We start from the raw sequence: 13,294 nt of genomic DNA, 5'->3' as shown, positions 1-13,294 counted from the left end.
CAGGCTGGAATATTCCGAGCAGACTGCAACGGGAAGTACGCGAGGACATCTTGGCCCAGGGCCCGACATCCACTGATTATGCGACTGCTGTTCTGCATTCTCTGTTTCATCCTCATTACCGCGGGCGAGCTTGTGGTCGCGACCAGACCCACCAGATCTCTGTCATTTCGGAAAGGTAGCTCCTTTTTCGTGAGTATCGACGTCTGCCAAGTATACTAATTTTTTTATTTTTATCGTGTCACGAATGGAAATTTTGTGGTTTTTGAGTCTTTTCGTCGATTATAGTTGAAACGGAAAGAATTGATATGTCACGAGCAGACTGCGGATGTTTATGTATTTATAAGAAATTTAATATTATAACATCCAAAGTATTATGCTCGCTACAATAACTAGAATTAGTAGGTGAACAAAGATAGATTTCGTTCGTTGTGTTCATAGAGCCGTGAATTTGTAGAAACATACGCGGTCCAATGATGAAGATGTGGTTTCGGTGGATTAAATATCTTCAATATTGTAGAAATGGTAGAGATAATTGCCACGAATATGCAAACCTCTGTAATCGTGTGAATGAACTTAGTTATTATTAAATTAAAAGGTTTTCATACAGAAAAATGACGTAAACCAATTTGCACTGCTTACAGTTATTACGCAAGAAATGACAAAAACTCGATACCATATAAGCTTAATAAAAGATCATAAGCGAAATGTTTTAATTTGCAAATAATTCTTGCAGTTCAAGATTTAAACTGGCTCTACAAAATGATTAACTTCTCTTAGAGTATAATTTACAACCACTCTACATCGTCTGTACTTATTATACCAAGTAGAGAAATAGTATTAGCTCGTCCGAAAAGTTTCTTTCGTTTTATAAGGAAATAATGGATGCACAACATTTTTCGTTTTATATTATTTTATATTACTATATTACTATATTATACTATTTTATATTAAAATCACAACGTTTGACAGATTAGATTTCATGTTATATAAAGATGAGTTGTTGTAAATGACACGTCTGTAAAAGAAAGACACTTTTCGGACAACCTAATACATAAATTCACATGCCAACTTTGGTCATCCTGACATAACCAACTACCCAAGTTACATCGTACTAATTCGAATCTGGATTGTAAATTGCGGTTCGACGATTATTCTTCTACTCGATGATTGATGTACCAGTGATCCCTCGTGATTTCTCACCAAGTTCTTTTCAAAGTTTTCCACCATTCTCAATGATGGAAATTCTCGTTCGATCCATATGCGTATGGAAATTAGACTGTCAATTGTTCGTCGAAAGGTACGCTTTACACTGTCAGTCGTGTTTACAGGCCACGTCACGTAGTTTGCGGCTGTGGCAGAAATTTATGCGCCATATGTTCCAGGGATAGGGGACTGCGACTAATGTAAGTCGATCGTTGCGCCGTATTTTCGCCTTAAAAGGCGTTCCTCGCTCCGAGACGAGCCCATCCCGAGCAACTCTGTAATGCACCGCATTAATGCACGATGAAGTTACTCCCGGTGTAATTCGTGGATCAAGCTGAAACGTATCGCGAGACCCGCCAGTCGAATACATTATCCTTGTCACGGTTGCTTCCTGGAAAATTTACTGGTTGTAAGTGGGCGACGCGGCTTCGCCAAGATCCTGGCGCTTGGATCTTTACACCGGGTCCACCGCGGAACGAATCGTCTTGATCGCTACGATAGAAACGCCCGAGAAATTTGTTCTACCAATGCAATTTTCACGTGGTCCGATAAATAGCTTGATCTTTGCATTCCCATGAATAATAGCTGCTCTTTCAAGCATTTTTCTTCCTTGTTTACTGAATTCTACCCCAGCGAGCACGCTGCCTTGTTTCGTCGTTTAAAAAACGTGAAGGTATAAATCAAGTTCTTTTATGATTCGAGTTTGCGTATTTGATGGTTGCTATTTATTTGAAAAAAATAAAGGTTGTTCTATTTAGAGGCGAACAAAAAGGGTTTTCGTTAGGTTGATCGGAAAATTCTATTTTTGTTCCCTTTTTTATCCCGAAAATATCAATTTCGAGTGCTCGGTAAGAAATACTTTTTTTCTAGCAATATGTTATTATCTTTTCGTAGCTTATATTTCGCCAGGTACGATATATATTTCAACTATTTTATTAACGTCCTTAAATAATGTACAATAAAATACGCTGAAGGAACGTTTTTTAATCAACGTCATATTTGATTCTCTTCTATTTCGACAGAATAAAATTTTGATTCGTGTAAATACAGCACGCATATATAAAAAAATATTTCGATTAACAGTTCTGTTATAACAAAAAAGGTTTTCAAAGAACAAAGAGATGAAGAATATTGATAAATCTCGGTTCGTTAAGTCCTACAAATATACGAGCGGAGGATATTGGGCATATCAACGACGTATGTACGTGTGTGTGTGTGTGTATGTGTGTGTGTGTGTGCGCGCAGAACAAAGTCGATTGTCGGTGATTGTTTACGATTTTCGGGATGCAGAGGAATGCACCAGGTGCAGTAGCCATTAGGCTGCATTTCAAGCCATTCCGCGTACACGCGTTAGAAGAATTATGCAACCGGCGATGATCCAGTGCACTTACGAACAAGTGCAAGCGTAGTATCGTCGATACTGCCGCTGCACGTGCACTACCATATACACTTGGGCAACGTACGAGACAGCTGCTGAATTCCAGATCACCGACCATAAATCGATACATCGGCTCTTCCGTCCCTTTCCTCTCTTACTCGAAGTGCAGCGTTCAAAACGCAATAATAAAGTGTAAAAGTGCAGCATCACGTTGCCCTTTATCCGATAACGGGCAACCTGGATTCTTTCAAACGTTCTAAGTTGCCACTGGTTCATAGAGGGATTGATTATTTTTGAATAAAATTATCGCAGATACGTGTGAAAGAATAATCGATGAGAAAACGGGATTTGTATGATGTTTAGATAGCCTAGACTCTTTTAATCTTTTCGCACATACATATTTGAAATTTTTGCAATTTTTTACCGTCTACAATTATTCGATATTCAACATTTATTCGACACGCGCATTTGTAACATCTACGATTTTCTCCAGATTTTTATTTTCATAACACGGCATCTTTATCGTTAGTCGACAGTTTATTATCGTTTGGTTAATAGTTTTAAATACGTACTTAGTACTTCTAATACGTAAGAACATTATTTCATCATTATTATTACATCATTATTATAACAAGAATTTAATCATTTTCAAGAATAAACGGAGGGAAAACTTGTATGTTAACGGATTAAGCGAGGAGAATTTTATGCCTCGAGAAACGTATTTTCTCGAAAGTAGTAGCAAGACAAGGAGATTATGACACGTCAGAACACAGAAGCAAAAAGGGAGGGAAGAGTCTTGAGATGACTTCAAGGGTATTCGTAAAAATTGAACGGAAGCGTACGTCATAGGATACATAGTCGCAATTTATCATCGTTTCTTTTTTCGACAGTCCTGAATACATTCATACGTTCGCCAGAGGGATTATGCAACGCAAAGAGATGCAATGCGTGTGTTATATTCTATTATTTCTTAGCTTATGAATTGGAAATAAGGATCAAGGATTCGAGGATTCAGCTTGGTGTAACTCGAAGACATTAATCTTTTTCAAAAAAGAAAAATAAAAGAAGAGAGGAAAGGGAGAAAGAAAAAGGGAAAGAGAAAGAAATACAAAACTTACCTTCGTTTCTAATAGCACGGTTAAGAAAGAGAGAGAGTCAGAGAATCGTGTTCCTCTGATAAACGACTTGCCAGATTCAGCCAACACTCTGGCGTGACGCTTACACCACTATCTGCACGATATACAGTTTAACGGGAAACATCGAAGCCAGTAACACCTGCCTTGTCACTTTGTCCCAGCTTGTTCCTTGCCTTTCAGATGAGGTGCAGCAAGCTGAAAATGCCGGACGTCGATCGAGTTTACCCTCTCTACATGCCATTGTCCATTCGAAATTGAAATTTTAAGCTGCAGCCAGACCATACCTGCACACACACGTGCTCTTTTTTCCTTCCATACCTTTTTTTCCGTTTTTTCTTTTTGACTTTGTCCACTCGATATTGGAAACGGGTAGGTTCTTCGCCATGATATTGGATTATTTTTGAAGTCACCCCTTTACCACCACCTATTCTTTCCAATATGAAATTTTAACCCATCCCAAGGCTGGGATTTTCGATCATGCGCCGATAGTAACACACGTCCTCGCATCTAAACCACAAGGAAATCCTCGAATCGGTCACCAAGTCGTTCGATTCCTATCACGTATCATCGACCGTGGAGCGCAATCAGGGTCGAACAATCAAGTTGCGAAGGTTTCTCGTGACCATGACCGTTTCCATCGGCTCTTGTCTGCCAGCCATTAGCTTTCTTCCTGGGAATAGCAGCTACTATTAACCGGTCTTTGCTTTCAGTACAGGGTGAATTACAAGATCACGGCGTTGTCTTACTCGACCATATTCGCTCATGCGGCTGGTTTTAAGCTAGTATGGCAACTTCCAAGTGAGTCCGCCGACACCAGAATCGGCAGGTCCATCTCCGACGTTCACCAGGCCGCGAAGCTCGTCTACGAGAGGTAATAAATAGTTTAATAGACCTTGAATAATGCAGAGGATAGTACTGATCCGTGGCTGCTGCCGTGCAAGTCGTATAGTCTAGCAAATTGACCTGTGCATCGCTACCGGAACGACGAAGGTTTAGCCGAAAGGGATGGGTTTCTGTCCGGTCGACGATTTCTGGCCTAGTTCACGGATCGGCCAATTCCGTAGCACGCTCGGCTTCTGCAGCCACTCTCTCTTTGCTTCTTTTTTCTTTCTTCTTGTTTCTCGGCTACTTTCATCCTTCGTTTCAGTCTCTCGATTCTCTTCATATCCAAGTTTTCTGGATTCTTCTGGGCAAATTGCGAGATACCAGATCGTCAGGTATGGAATACTAATGTAGAATTGATCGATTCGAGTAGATGAACAAACAAGAATATATTGTAACAATGTTGCGTTGTGGACAGATTTTTACTGATCGAATATAAAATAAACCTAAACAAATAAATAGAACAAATAGAAATATTATTCAGAAGGACTGTAGTTCCTGTTTCTATTTATTTGACTATGGAGATCCAGAGTTTACAATACCTAGCGAACTTTATTCGATCGATTTTTCAATCACTCGGATGTCTACCGCTCAATTCTATCGTACTATTCATGCTAAAGTATGCACACGAACGTTGCAGCCATGGATTTGATGGGAGATCGTGTCTCTTGAAGAATATCTGTCAAGCGATGGAATACGTAAGCCAGAGGGATGGCGTGATCGCAAAGATATTAAAATTGCTGATCGGGTAAGCAGATATTAATATTGCTGTACGTAAACGCCACTTAATCGTCACCAATTTCAGATCATATACGACAAATAGCTCGTCGATGGAGCCTCTTTACTGTGACATCCACGTCAGAAGTTGCCCCCTCGAGTTGATCGGAATTGACGGTTTTATGGAGCAATAAATCTACCTGTTTTCGAAAATCGTAGATAAAGCTGAACTTATGAAACTGTAGGAAAGACATTAAAAGTGACGTTTCTCCAATCGAATCCCTCTCTCCTTAAGTCTCGTTTCGATTAATCAAATATTCCGGATTTAAACAACCTTATTCTTGTCAGAATCTGTTATTCACTCAACTTGACGTATCCCCTCAGGCTTTCACATTCATCGTTATTATCAATAAAAATACTTCGGTTCAAACAAATTTAAATAGATGAATTTGAAACAAGATGGAAAACTGTTGCAAAATTTTTTATTCTTCCGTTTGAAACTCGCGTTTTAAAATCTGCAATGTTAAACTCGAATATATACATATATGTATAAACATACTATCAGACGTAAGTATGTCAATACTGATATATAAATCGGTTGCTTTTCATTCTTTCATTTCGTAGTTATTTGATGCTCTTTTACCATCTCTAAAAGCAACCAAGTTATTCCGCTCACATGTTTTGGACTTGTCATTCTGTACTCTAGATGTTACTAGCTAATTTCCTTTACCGTTATCGTCTTACTGCTGATTCGCCTAACTTGCCTGACTTCGACCAAGTTTAAACGCGTCAATAGAAAATAATTTTCTTTCTCGTCGCAAGTTGTATCGCGCACCGATACTTGTAATTTTCTTATTCCTTAAATGGAAGTCAGGAGTGTCATCCCTTCGCGTGCGATTTCTCGACGGATTTCCAGCTCGAGGACGGTGAAAGGACGGTCGCATTCCTCGACAGAAAGGTTATAATTGCATCCATGTCAGGGGCCGGCGACCACGCGTTAACGAAAAGCATTAATTTAGAAAGCCGCGCGGTTTTCTTGCCAGGCAGCAGCGAGGGATGGGGTTTAGGCGTGTTGTGCTCGCGAGCGCAACTCCCATATGCAATTAACAGACGCTCGTTCCGCCGCTATGGCCCGCGAAATGAGGAAATAAGTGTCGCCCCGGTGAAAAAGAGCTCTGTCCCGTCTCTCTCTCTCTTTCTCTCTTTCTGCCACTCTCGTTGGCCATCCAGTTTTTTCAGAAGGGCAACATTCTGCCCAGCGAAGACAGTATGAATTAATATAAGCGCGCATTTAAAAGTACAATGAGCCAGCGGCCCATGCCTCTCCGCGTTTCGTTTACTCTGTTCCTGGCCTATATTTCGCGCTATCGTCGTCTGTTTTGGCTGAACGTGGTTTTGATTGTCATCGCAATTTCAGCTGAAATCTGCCTCTATACTGGCTTCTGCTTGGATTACCTATAGCAATAAGAAGAATAATACGACTTTGGAACATATTGAAAAGTTGTTAAGATAAAGTAATAAGAAGAAATGTAGTATTTTAACATGGAATAGTCGAAATGGGGATAACCAGGTTCAAATCTACGAACTTCTGTAAAGAACTAATGATATCTATAACCGGCATAATTTCCCAGAAAGTTAAAATCCTCTACTCATCGTTTGGACGAAACTTTGAACTAATTTTCGTTAGCCGAAATTCCTCAGAGTGATTATCGCCATTGATACACCCAGAATCCACCATCTTCTGTTCATTAAAGACCGTGATCCCGTAGAAACACGATTGAGGTCGTGATAACGAGCCATGGAGTGGATCGAACTGTGGTGTAAGCATTTCGTTTGCTGAACGAATTGTCGACGGGTCGTCAGACGGTTCATTAGACTCGTGGATAGACACAGGAGACACCAGTTGTTCCCGTTAACCGGCGCTGGAAAGCATTCCACGTTTGTTCGAGAAACGACGACGATCGGTTAGTGCAGAACACATTGCAGCCGCGTTCAAATCGTTCGATGATTCGCATTTCTCATTTGGTCCAGTGAAGTGCATTGCGGAGGGGAAACTCGCGTTTGAGTTCCACTCGACACTTTCCCTTTCGACGCGGTGCTAAGCGTCCAAGAGAAGATCGCATGAGAGTGGAAAGTTGCGTTGCATCGAAAGGATGCCAGGCATCCGAGGTCTTTTGTTCGTCTTCTGGTGCCTCGATATCCTCGCGATCTGTGCCACGGACAACACGACCTACACCCCGAGGACCCTGTCGAGGCGCAAAAGGTACTTGATTTTTCCGGAAGGCAGCAACGTGCAGGTACGCTACGATTTATATATTAGGTTGTCCGGAAAGTGTCTTTCTTTTACAGACACTTCTTTTACAACGATGCATCTTTATACAAAGATGAAACCTAATCTGTCGTACGTTGTGATCTTTATTTTGATAGAATAAAATGGATTATACATAATTCGATACAATAATATAAAACGGAAAATGTTGTGCATCCATTATTTCCTTATAAAATGAAAGAAACTTTTCGGACGACCTAATATTTAATTATAACCTAATATCATTAGAAAATCCTTGGGATTATAATATATTATTTTGAGTCATATAAATAAAATGATTCAACGGGATTATAAAAGCGCAGCGTACGGCTCACATATTTACCATATTTATCGAAATGCATCGATCTCTTAGCTTCTTAATGCTTATGACTTTTTATATTAAGAAACAATTACGTTTGTAAACGTTTAAAAGCTTAAGATACAACATCAGAGCTACAAGAAGATAGATTGTTATACAACTAAGGAAAACGCTGAGAACAAAATTGTGCATTTTTGCACCAGTTAGATCGAACATTGCGATATTTAAAACATTTCATTTTAAAATATACCTTATTATTACTTATCGATGGTAGTGTACACTTGCCTATATTTACTGTTGAGGTTAATTGATAGACGAACACGTGGATGAATTTGTAATAGAATATATACAGGGTGGTTGGTAACTGGTGGTACAAGCGGAAAGGGGGTGATTCTACGCGAAAAAAGAAGTCGAAAATATAGAATAAAAGTTTTTCGTTTGAGGCTTTGTTTTTGAGAAAATCGACTTTAAATTTTCGCTCCGTACGCGTGCGGTACGTTATAACGGATCTCACTGTAGATCGTTGTCTCGATGGAAAAATTAGAAACAAAAGAAAAAAAATTTTTATTCTATATTTTCGACTTCTTCTTTCGCGCAGAATCATCCCCTTTCCGCTTGTACCACCAGTTACCAACCACCCTGTATATTGAAGTAAGTATAGGTATAAATACGGGTACAGTGTATGCTGATCCAGATCCTCACTCTAGCAGTGTTGCATTACAATAGAATTTGATAGGGAGAATTTATAGCAAAGGACATTACCAAAAAATTAGCCTTGGTGTATAGCTGAAAGTTACAAGAAACAGCAATAAAAATCTACTTATAGCTTTTTTGTTTCTAGACCTTGTAACCCAAAACAACATTCACATTCAAGGGCACAATAATATGGACCTCCCATTTTTTCTAATTTTTTTGCTTCACTAAATTCCATTCTCCTCGTAACGGCGGTGTCCAAGTCCGGGGTATACAACAGAAAGAGATGTAGAGTTTTCCTAGAAGTAATTACTTCAACATTTACATATTTTTCATTCATACACGTTTTTAGACAAAAATAACAAGGGCGAGCGTTAATTTTTGTAAAAGTGTTACTCATTATTTGTACAAATTTTCAGATTCGTGAGGCCGTGTTACTAGTTTTTGCCTTCTTTTTTCTGTTCTTTAGTTGGTGTTTTGCTTAACAGTAGGAACCTACGCGAAAGAGAACGATGTGGTGATGGGGTTAACTGCAGCTCTAGCCTGGGAGTTGCCGGACAAAGTCGACGAGAAGGTTGCGCAGTTGCTTCATCGAAAGAGCAGAAGCGTCATGTTCCCGAAGATAGAGGCTTTACTGCAATCGTAAGTAAGTCAATTTACCGTCAGTGTTTTCAACTTCCGGCTTTTCTTTCGGTTCAACTAACATCACTCTCGTTTCTTTTGTTTGGGGCAAGTTTAATGAAGACTTGATCTCGCTTCTTCGTCCATCTTACATCATAAAATTCTTCATTAGCTTCAGGGATTTCCTCATTTATTACACTAGCTTCCATTATTATCGATTTGTGCAACTTGCAATCGCGGAATTGTCTCGAATTAGTCAGGAAATAGGGTATCATATAAATCGTGAAAGGAGAAAAGCGGCGAGTATAGGAACTCTGAAGGACTACCATCTTTTTTCCCCCTTCTCTCTGGTCTTTTTGTTTCTATTCGGCGAAAGCTCGCTTTTCATTCGTCCCCGAAGCGTGACGTAACATGCAAATGGAACCCTTTTTCGCCGGCCGCCACATGCAAATGCGTGGCAGGCGCAAGAATTATCATGCGGAACGCGCGAGAATAACGAAACAGAGGGACGCTTGGTTTGATTTCGTCCTCGTTATTGTGTAACGCTTTCCTTTTTTTTGTGATTGTGATACGGATAACACGATAGACTCGCGGATATTAAATAAATGACATTGGCGACAGGTTGAGTTATCAAAAAAAAAAAAAAAATAGAAACTAAAAACTTTGCAACGAAAGAGTATGTACTTCCAGTGAGTATGGAGTTTTCAGAAGAAGGATCATGATACCGTAGAATCGTTTAATTTTTCGGTTTCTTCTGTTTCCGCGCACTCTTATATTCTCTTTTAATAAAGTTTCGTTTTATGAACAGATACTGTTGAGCAGTTCCCGAACAAAGTATCACTTCATAGAAACGTTATCCTTCGTGTAGAAATTTAATTAACGTCATTGGGGCGAACAGACAACTTGATTGATATTCCTCGTCGTAGCTTTTCAAGAACTTTGTATCAGTTTTATCGCCCCATTACCGGAAATATTGATTTCACGCGTTCTTTGTAAAAATGTGAGGTTTTTAAATAAAAGCTTATCCACAGCACTGGCCTGGATGGAAGAGCTTGCGTGCTGAAAGCTCTGTGCGAGGCCGCCCAGAGGAACCCTTCGGATCTTGGGAAAGGGAGCCTGGTTCAAGAGCTATTGCACGCCATCTTCACGTGAGTATCTTATTTAATTCATCTCTGTCAACTTGATATTTTATGGTTCTGGATAATGTCTATATAAATATATACATTGTTTCATTAAGCACTTGAAATCTTCACTTTAAAAATGCTTTGTACGACATTTCTATAAAAAGTAGATCGATAATGGCTATCGAAACTGCAGTTTATATTCATAATTGTATTAATAGGAAATGCAGCGTATGAATGTGACACGAAGCAGGGATAACGTATAGTAATTACATCGTTAATATTCATTGAAGTATTTACGTTAATATTAAGCGAAATACTGAATCGCGAAAAAGGCGGATGTCCTGTGTGTACGTGCTTCTATTGCACGTAATAACTACTAGTATATTTAATGACAAGGTAGATCGATCTGACTAATTCGAACAGTTACTAAATCGTAGCGACTATGAGACTGAAACGTCTGGCTGGTCGGCATATAATCAATTAAAGGGATTAATCAAGCGAAACGATTGAGTTACGAATGATGCCGGATCCATGAAATCGGTTAACCACCGTTTGACGAACCGATTTAGCTACTCCAAATAGATCACCATCATCACCGTGTTCCATTTCCAAATCATCTCCTATCGTTACTATCCACTGGTATCCTTATAAAATATCAGCCCAAAATATTACTCTTAAATTTCATTCACTCAAATTACCGATTGCTCATGAGATATTAGAATGGTCTATAAGTTGTCCAGTTTTTGTGTTATTACATTTAGATACCACCAAGTTTGTGCCATATATTAAAATGAAATATATGATAAATACGAATAATAATTTTGCCAACAATCGCGACATATTTTTACTTCTTACAAAAAAGATTATTGACAACTAGTCAAAGTTTCACACACCTAGCTTTCCACTTTTCCACAGATAAAACAAAAATCCAACACCTACACGTATTTACAAGATAAGAGAATTATCTGTCTCGGGTAACTTTCATAGAAAGAAGCAGATCGAGGACGTCTGAAATCGAAGCCGATGTTCGTTCGACGAGGCAATCTCGTCTCGTCAGTTCCATTCGGCTACCTTAAAATCCTATTTTCCTTTCTTACAGGTTGCCTAGGGACGGCGGGCGTTTCGAACGATCGGAAGATCAAGCTTACGAGCAGGCGCACCAGAGCGGACAGGATTGCGGCCATCTTTATCCGACTTGCCGTCACTCCATTTACGAGCTCGAGTTCTGAGGCCAAAGTAACCAGGAATTGAACGCATTCGTATGCGTGTGCAAACGTTGACCGCGTTTCACGGGTGGACTTTTCCTGGCTGCTCGCCCGTTCCACGCTGATTTTTCAACCTGAACCACACCACCACATAATCTTCCGTTCTCGACGCAACTTAGTCCGCATGATTGTGCAACCAACTTGCGTGGATCTTTTGTCTTGCCTGCAATTTTGTGCCCAGTGCGAAGGACAGTCTTCTCGGACAAACAGGATGTTCTCGGATATGATTGGTGCTTGGGTGAATTTTTGAATGTAGAATGTAGAATGTATGTGTCTTGTATTTAACTTAGATTCCTCTTGGCTAGTTTTGTTAATAGAAGAAATGAATAAAGAGACAGTTGCGCCTCCTTAAACAACCTGTAAATTCATAGTCAAGTAATATTTGTGGTAATAGTATTGTACTTTTGAATATGAAACCTTCACATTCAGAAATGCGATTTAAATGTTGTTGCTGTCCCTTTGTTATAAATGATTCGATAGTTGAAGAGAGACATACTTACTTTCACATGACGAACATTGTTATTCAGAATTTTCTTCTGTTAAAGACACCTCTTCGAGTTTTGAAGATCGTCGACATCTTTTAGATGGGGTGGATATTTCTTAATACACCTACCAGTGCATTATTCAATTCTTTATGAGAAAGTATTAAAGTAAAGTAAAGTATCTTGTGTTTATATCTTCTTTTATCTTGCAATAATTAACGGATAATTTCAGAGAAAGTGGAAAGAAATATTCTGTTCTAACGCGAGACAAAGATTATTAAAGCTTTGCGGAAATAATTTGTAACACGCAGTTATAGTACAACTAAGGTACAGGCTCAGTCCTAAGTGATATTTGGAACAAAGACTGTGCTTTACTAATCGCGGTATTTAAAAAGAGGAGCTTGGAATTAACGAGCAAAGCTGCATGTTTATACCCATAATTCTGTCATTTCTCTTATTTGTAATCGAATTAAAATGCTTCAAACGGTCCATTTTTCTTTTCCTCAATATTCTATGCGGTCCATTCGACGATTTCGCGGTTGAATTTCAAAGATTTCACGGTCGATCTTTCGTCGGTTGTATATTTCATTTGTATATCGCGGCGAACGTCACCGTTGTCGACGACACGTAATTCGTTTTGCATTAACAAAATGGTGAACCGAGTGACCGCGGATTTATAGTTCATTTTGGTAGAGTGGTGCCGCCGAGAGCCCGTCATTCTCAACCCTTTTGTAAACGGGCCGGACGGAAAAATAAAAGGAAGGAAAAGAAAAATGGAACAGAACGAAAAAAAAGATGAAACCTGCGTTATTTAAATGTCCAATATTTAACCAGCAAATATAACGACTAAACGCATTCGTGACGTTTTTTTCTCTTTTTTTTATGGTGTTAACCCAAGTACATCGCACGTAGAACACTAGTTCCAACGAAAGAATCAAAATTTCCGCTCGATTCCCTCGAGTAAAATAACTTTATCGCTGTAGTCCACTTTTTCACTGTTACTTTAATCCGATTTATGTAGACTTTCATATGGATTTTGTTTTAAAGACTAAGGAGGGGGATAAGGTTTCGACGATAATAGAGAGATGGAGAGAGATAATTAAACGCATCCATAGCAATTTGTAAACGCATTAACCTTCCAATTATGCAATTTCCAATGTTTATGT

The 13,294-nt window shown here is 39.2% G+C and overlaps 2 protein-coding genes across 2 annotated transcripts; both read left to right on the top strand.

The window, feature by feature from the left end:
- On the top strand, window positions 1-5,688 carry LOC117212084. Its single transcript, XM_033456562.1, has 4 exons — window positions 1-189; window positions 4,428-4,588; window positions 5,240-5,347; window positions 5,405-5,688. Exons 1-4 carry the CDS (start codon window positions 79-81, stop codon window positions 5,508-5,510), a joined length of 486 nt encoding a protein of 161 aa, XP_033312453.1. The 5' UTR covers window positions 1-78; the 3' UTR covers window positions 5,511-5,688.
- A 1,389-nt stretch (window positions 5,689-7,077) lies between these two features.
- Window positions 7,078-11,883, top strand: LOC117212107. The gene is made up of 4 exons (XM_033456614.1): window positions 7,078-7,613; window positions 9,106-9,278; window positions 10,289-10,405; window positions 11,481-11,883. Exons 1-4 carry the CDS (start codon window positions 7,470-7,472, stop codon window positions 11,608-11,610), a joined length of 564 nt encoding a protein of 187 aa, XP_033312505.1. The 5' UTR covers window positions 7,078-7,469; the 3' UTR covers window positions 11,611-11,883.
- The last annotated feature ends 1,411 nt before the right edge of the window (window positions 11,884-13,294 follow it).

This window comes from Bombus bifarius, unplaced genomic scaffold, assembly GCF_011952205.1.
Source record: "Bombus bifarius isolate JDL3187 unplaced genomic scaffold, Bbif_JDL3187 scf7180000008274, whole genome shotgun sequence".
NCBI lineage: Eukaryota > Metazoa > Arthropoda > Insecta > Hymenoptera > Apidae > Bombus > Bombus bifarius.
Note: the sequence above shows the minus strand (reverse complement) of the source record. Positions and strands in the feature narration are given on the sequence as shown.

Bases quoted from the DNA above. Each gene is read 5' to 3' on its own strand.
- LOC117212084 (XM_033456562.1), top strand. From the start codon at position 79: ATGCGACTGCTGTTCTGCATTCTCTGTTTCATCCTCATTACCGCGGGC. The intron at 190-4,427 runs GTGAGTATCGAC...CTTTGCTTTCAG, and splicing joins GGAAAGGTAGCTCCTTTTTC to TACAGGGTGAATTACAAGAT. The intron at 4,589-5,239 runs GTAATAAATAGT...CGAACGTTGCAG, and splicing joins GCGAAGCTCGTCTACGAGAG to CCATGGATTTGATGGGAGAT.
- LOC117212107 (XM_033456614.1), top strand. From the start codon at position 7,470: ATGCCAGGCATCCGAGGTCTTTTGTTCGTCTTCTGGTGCCTCGATATC. The intron at 9,279-10,288 runs GTAAGTAAGTCA...GCTTATCCACAG, and splicing joins ATAGAGGCTTTACTGCAATC to CACTGGCCTGGATGGAAGAG. The intron at 10,406-11,480 runs GTGAGTATCTTA...CCTTTCTTACAG, and splicing joins CTATTGCACGCCATCTTCAC to GTTGCCTAGGGACGGCGGGC.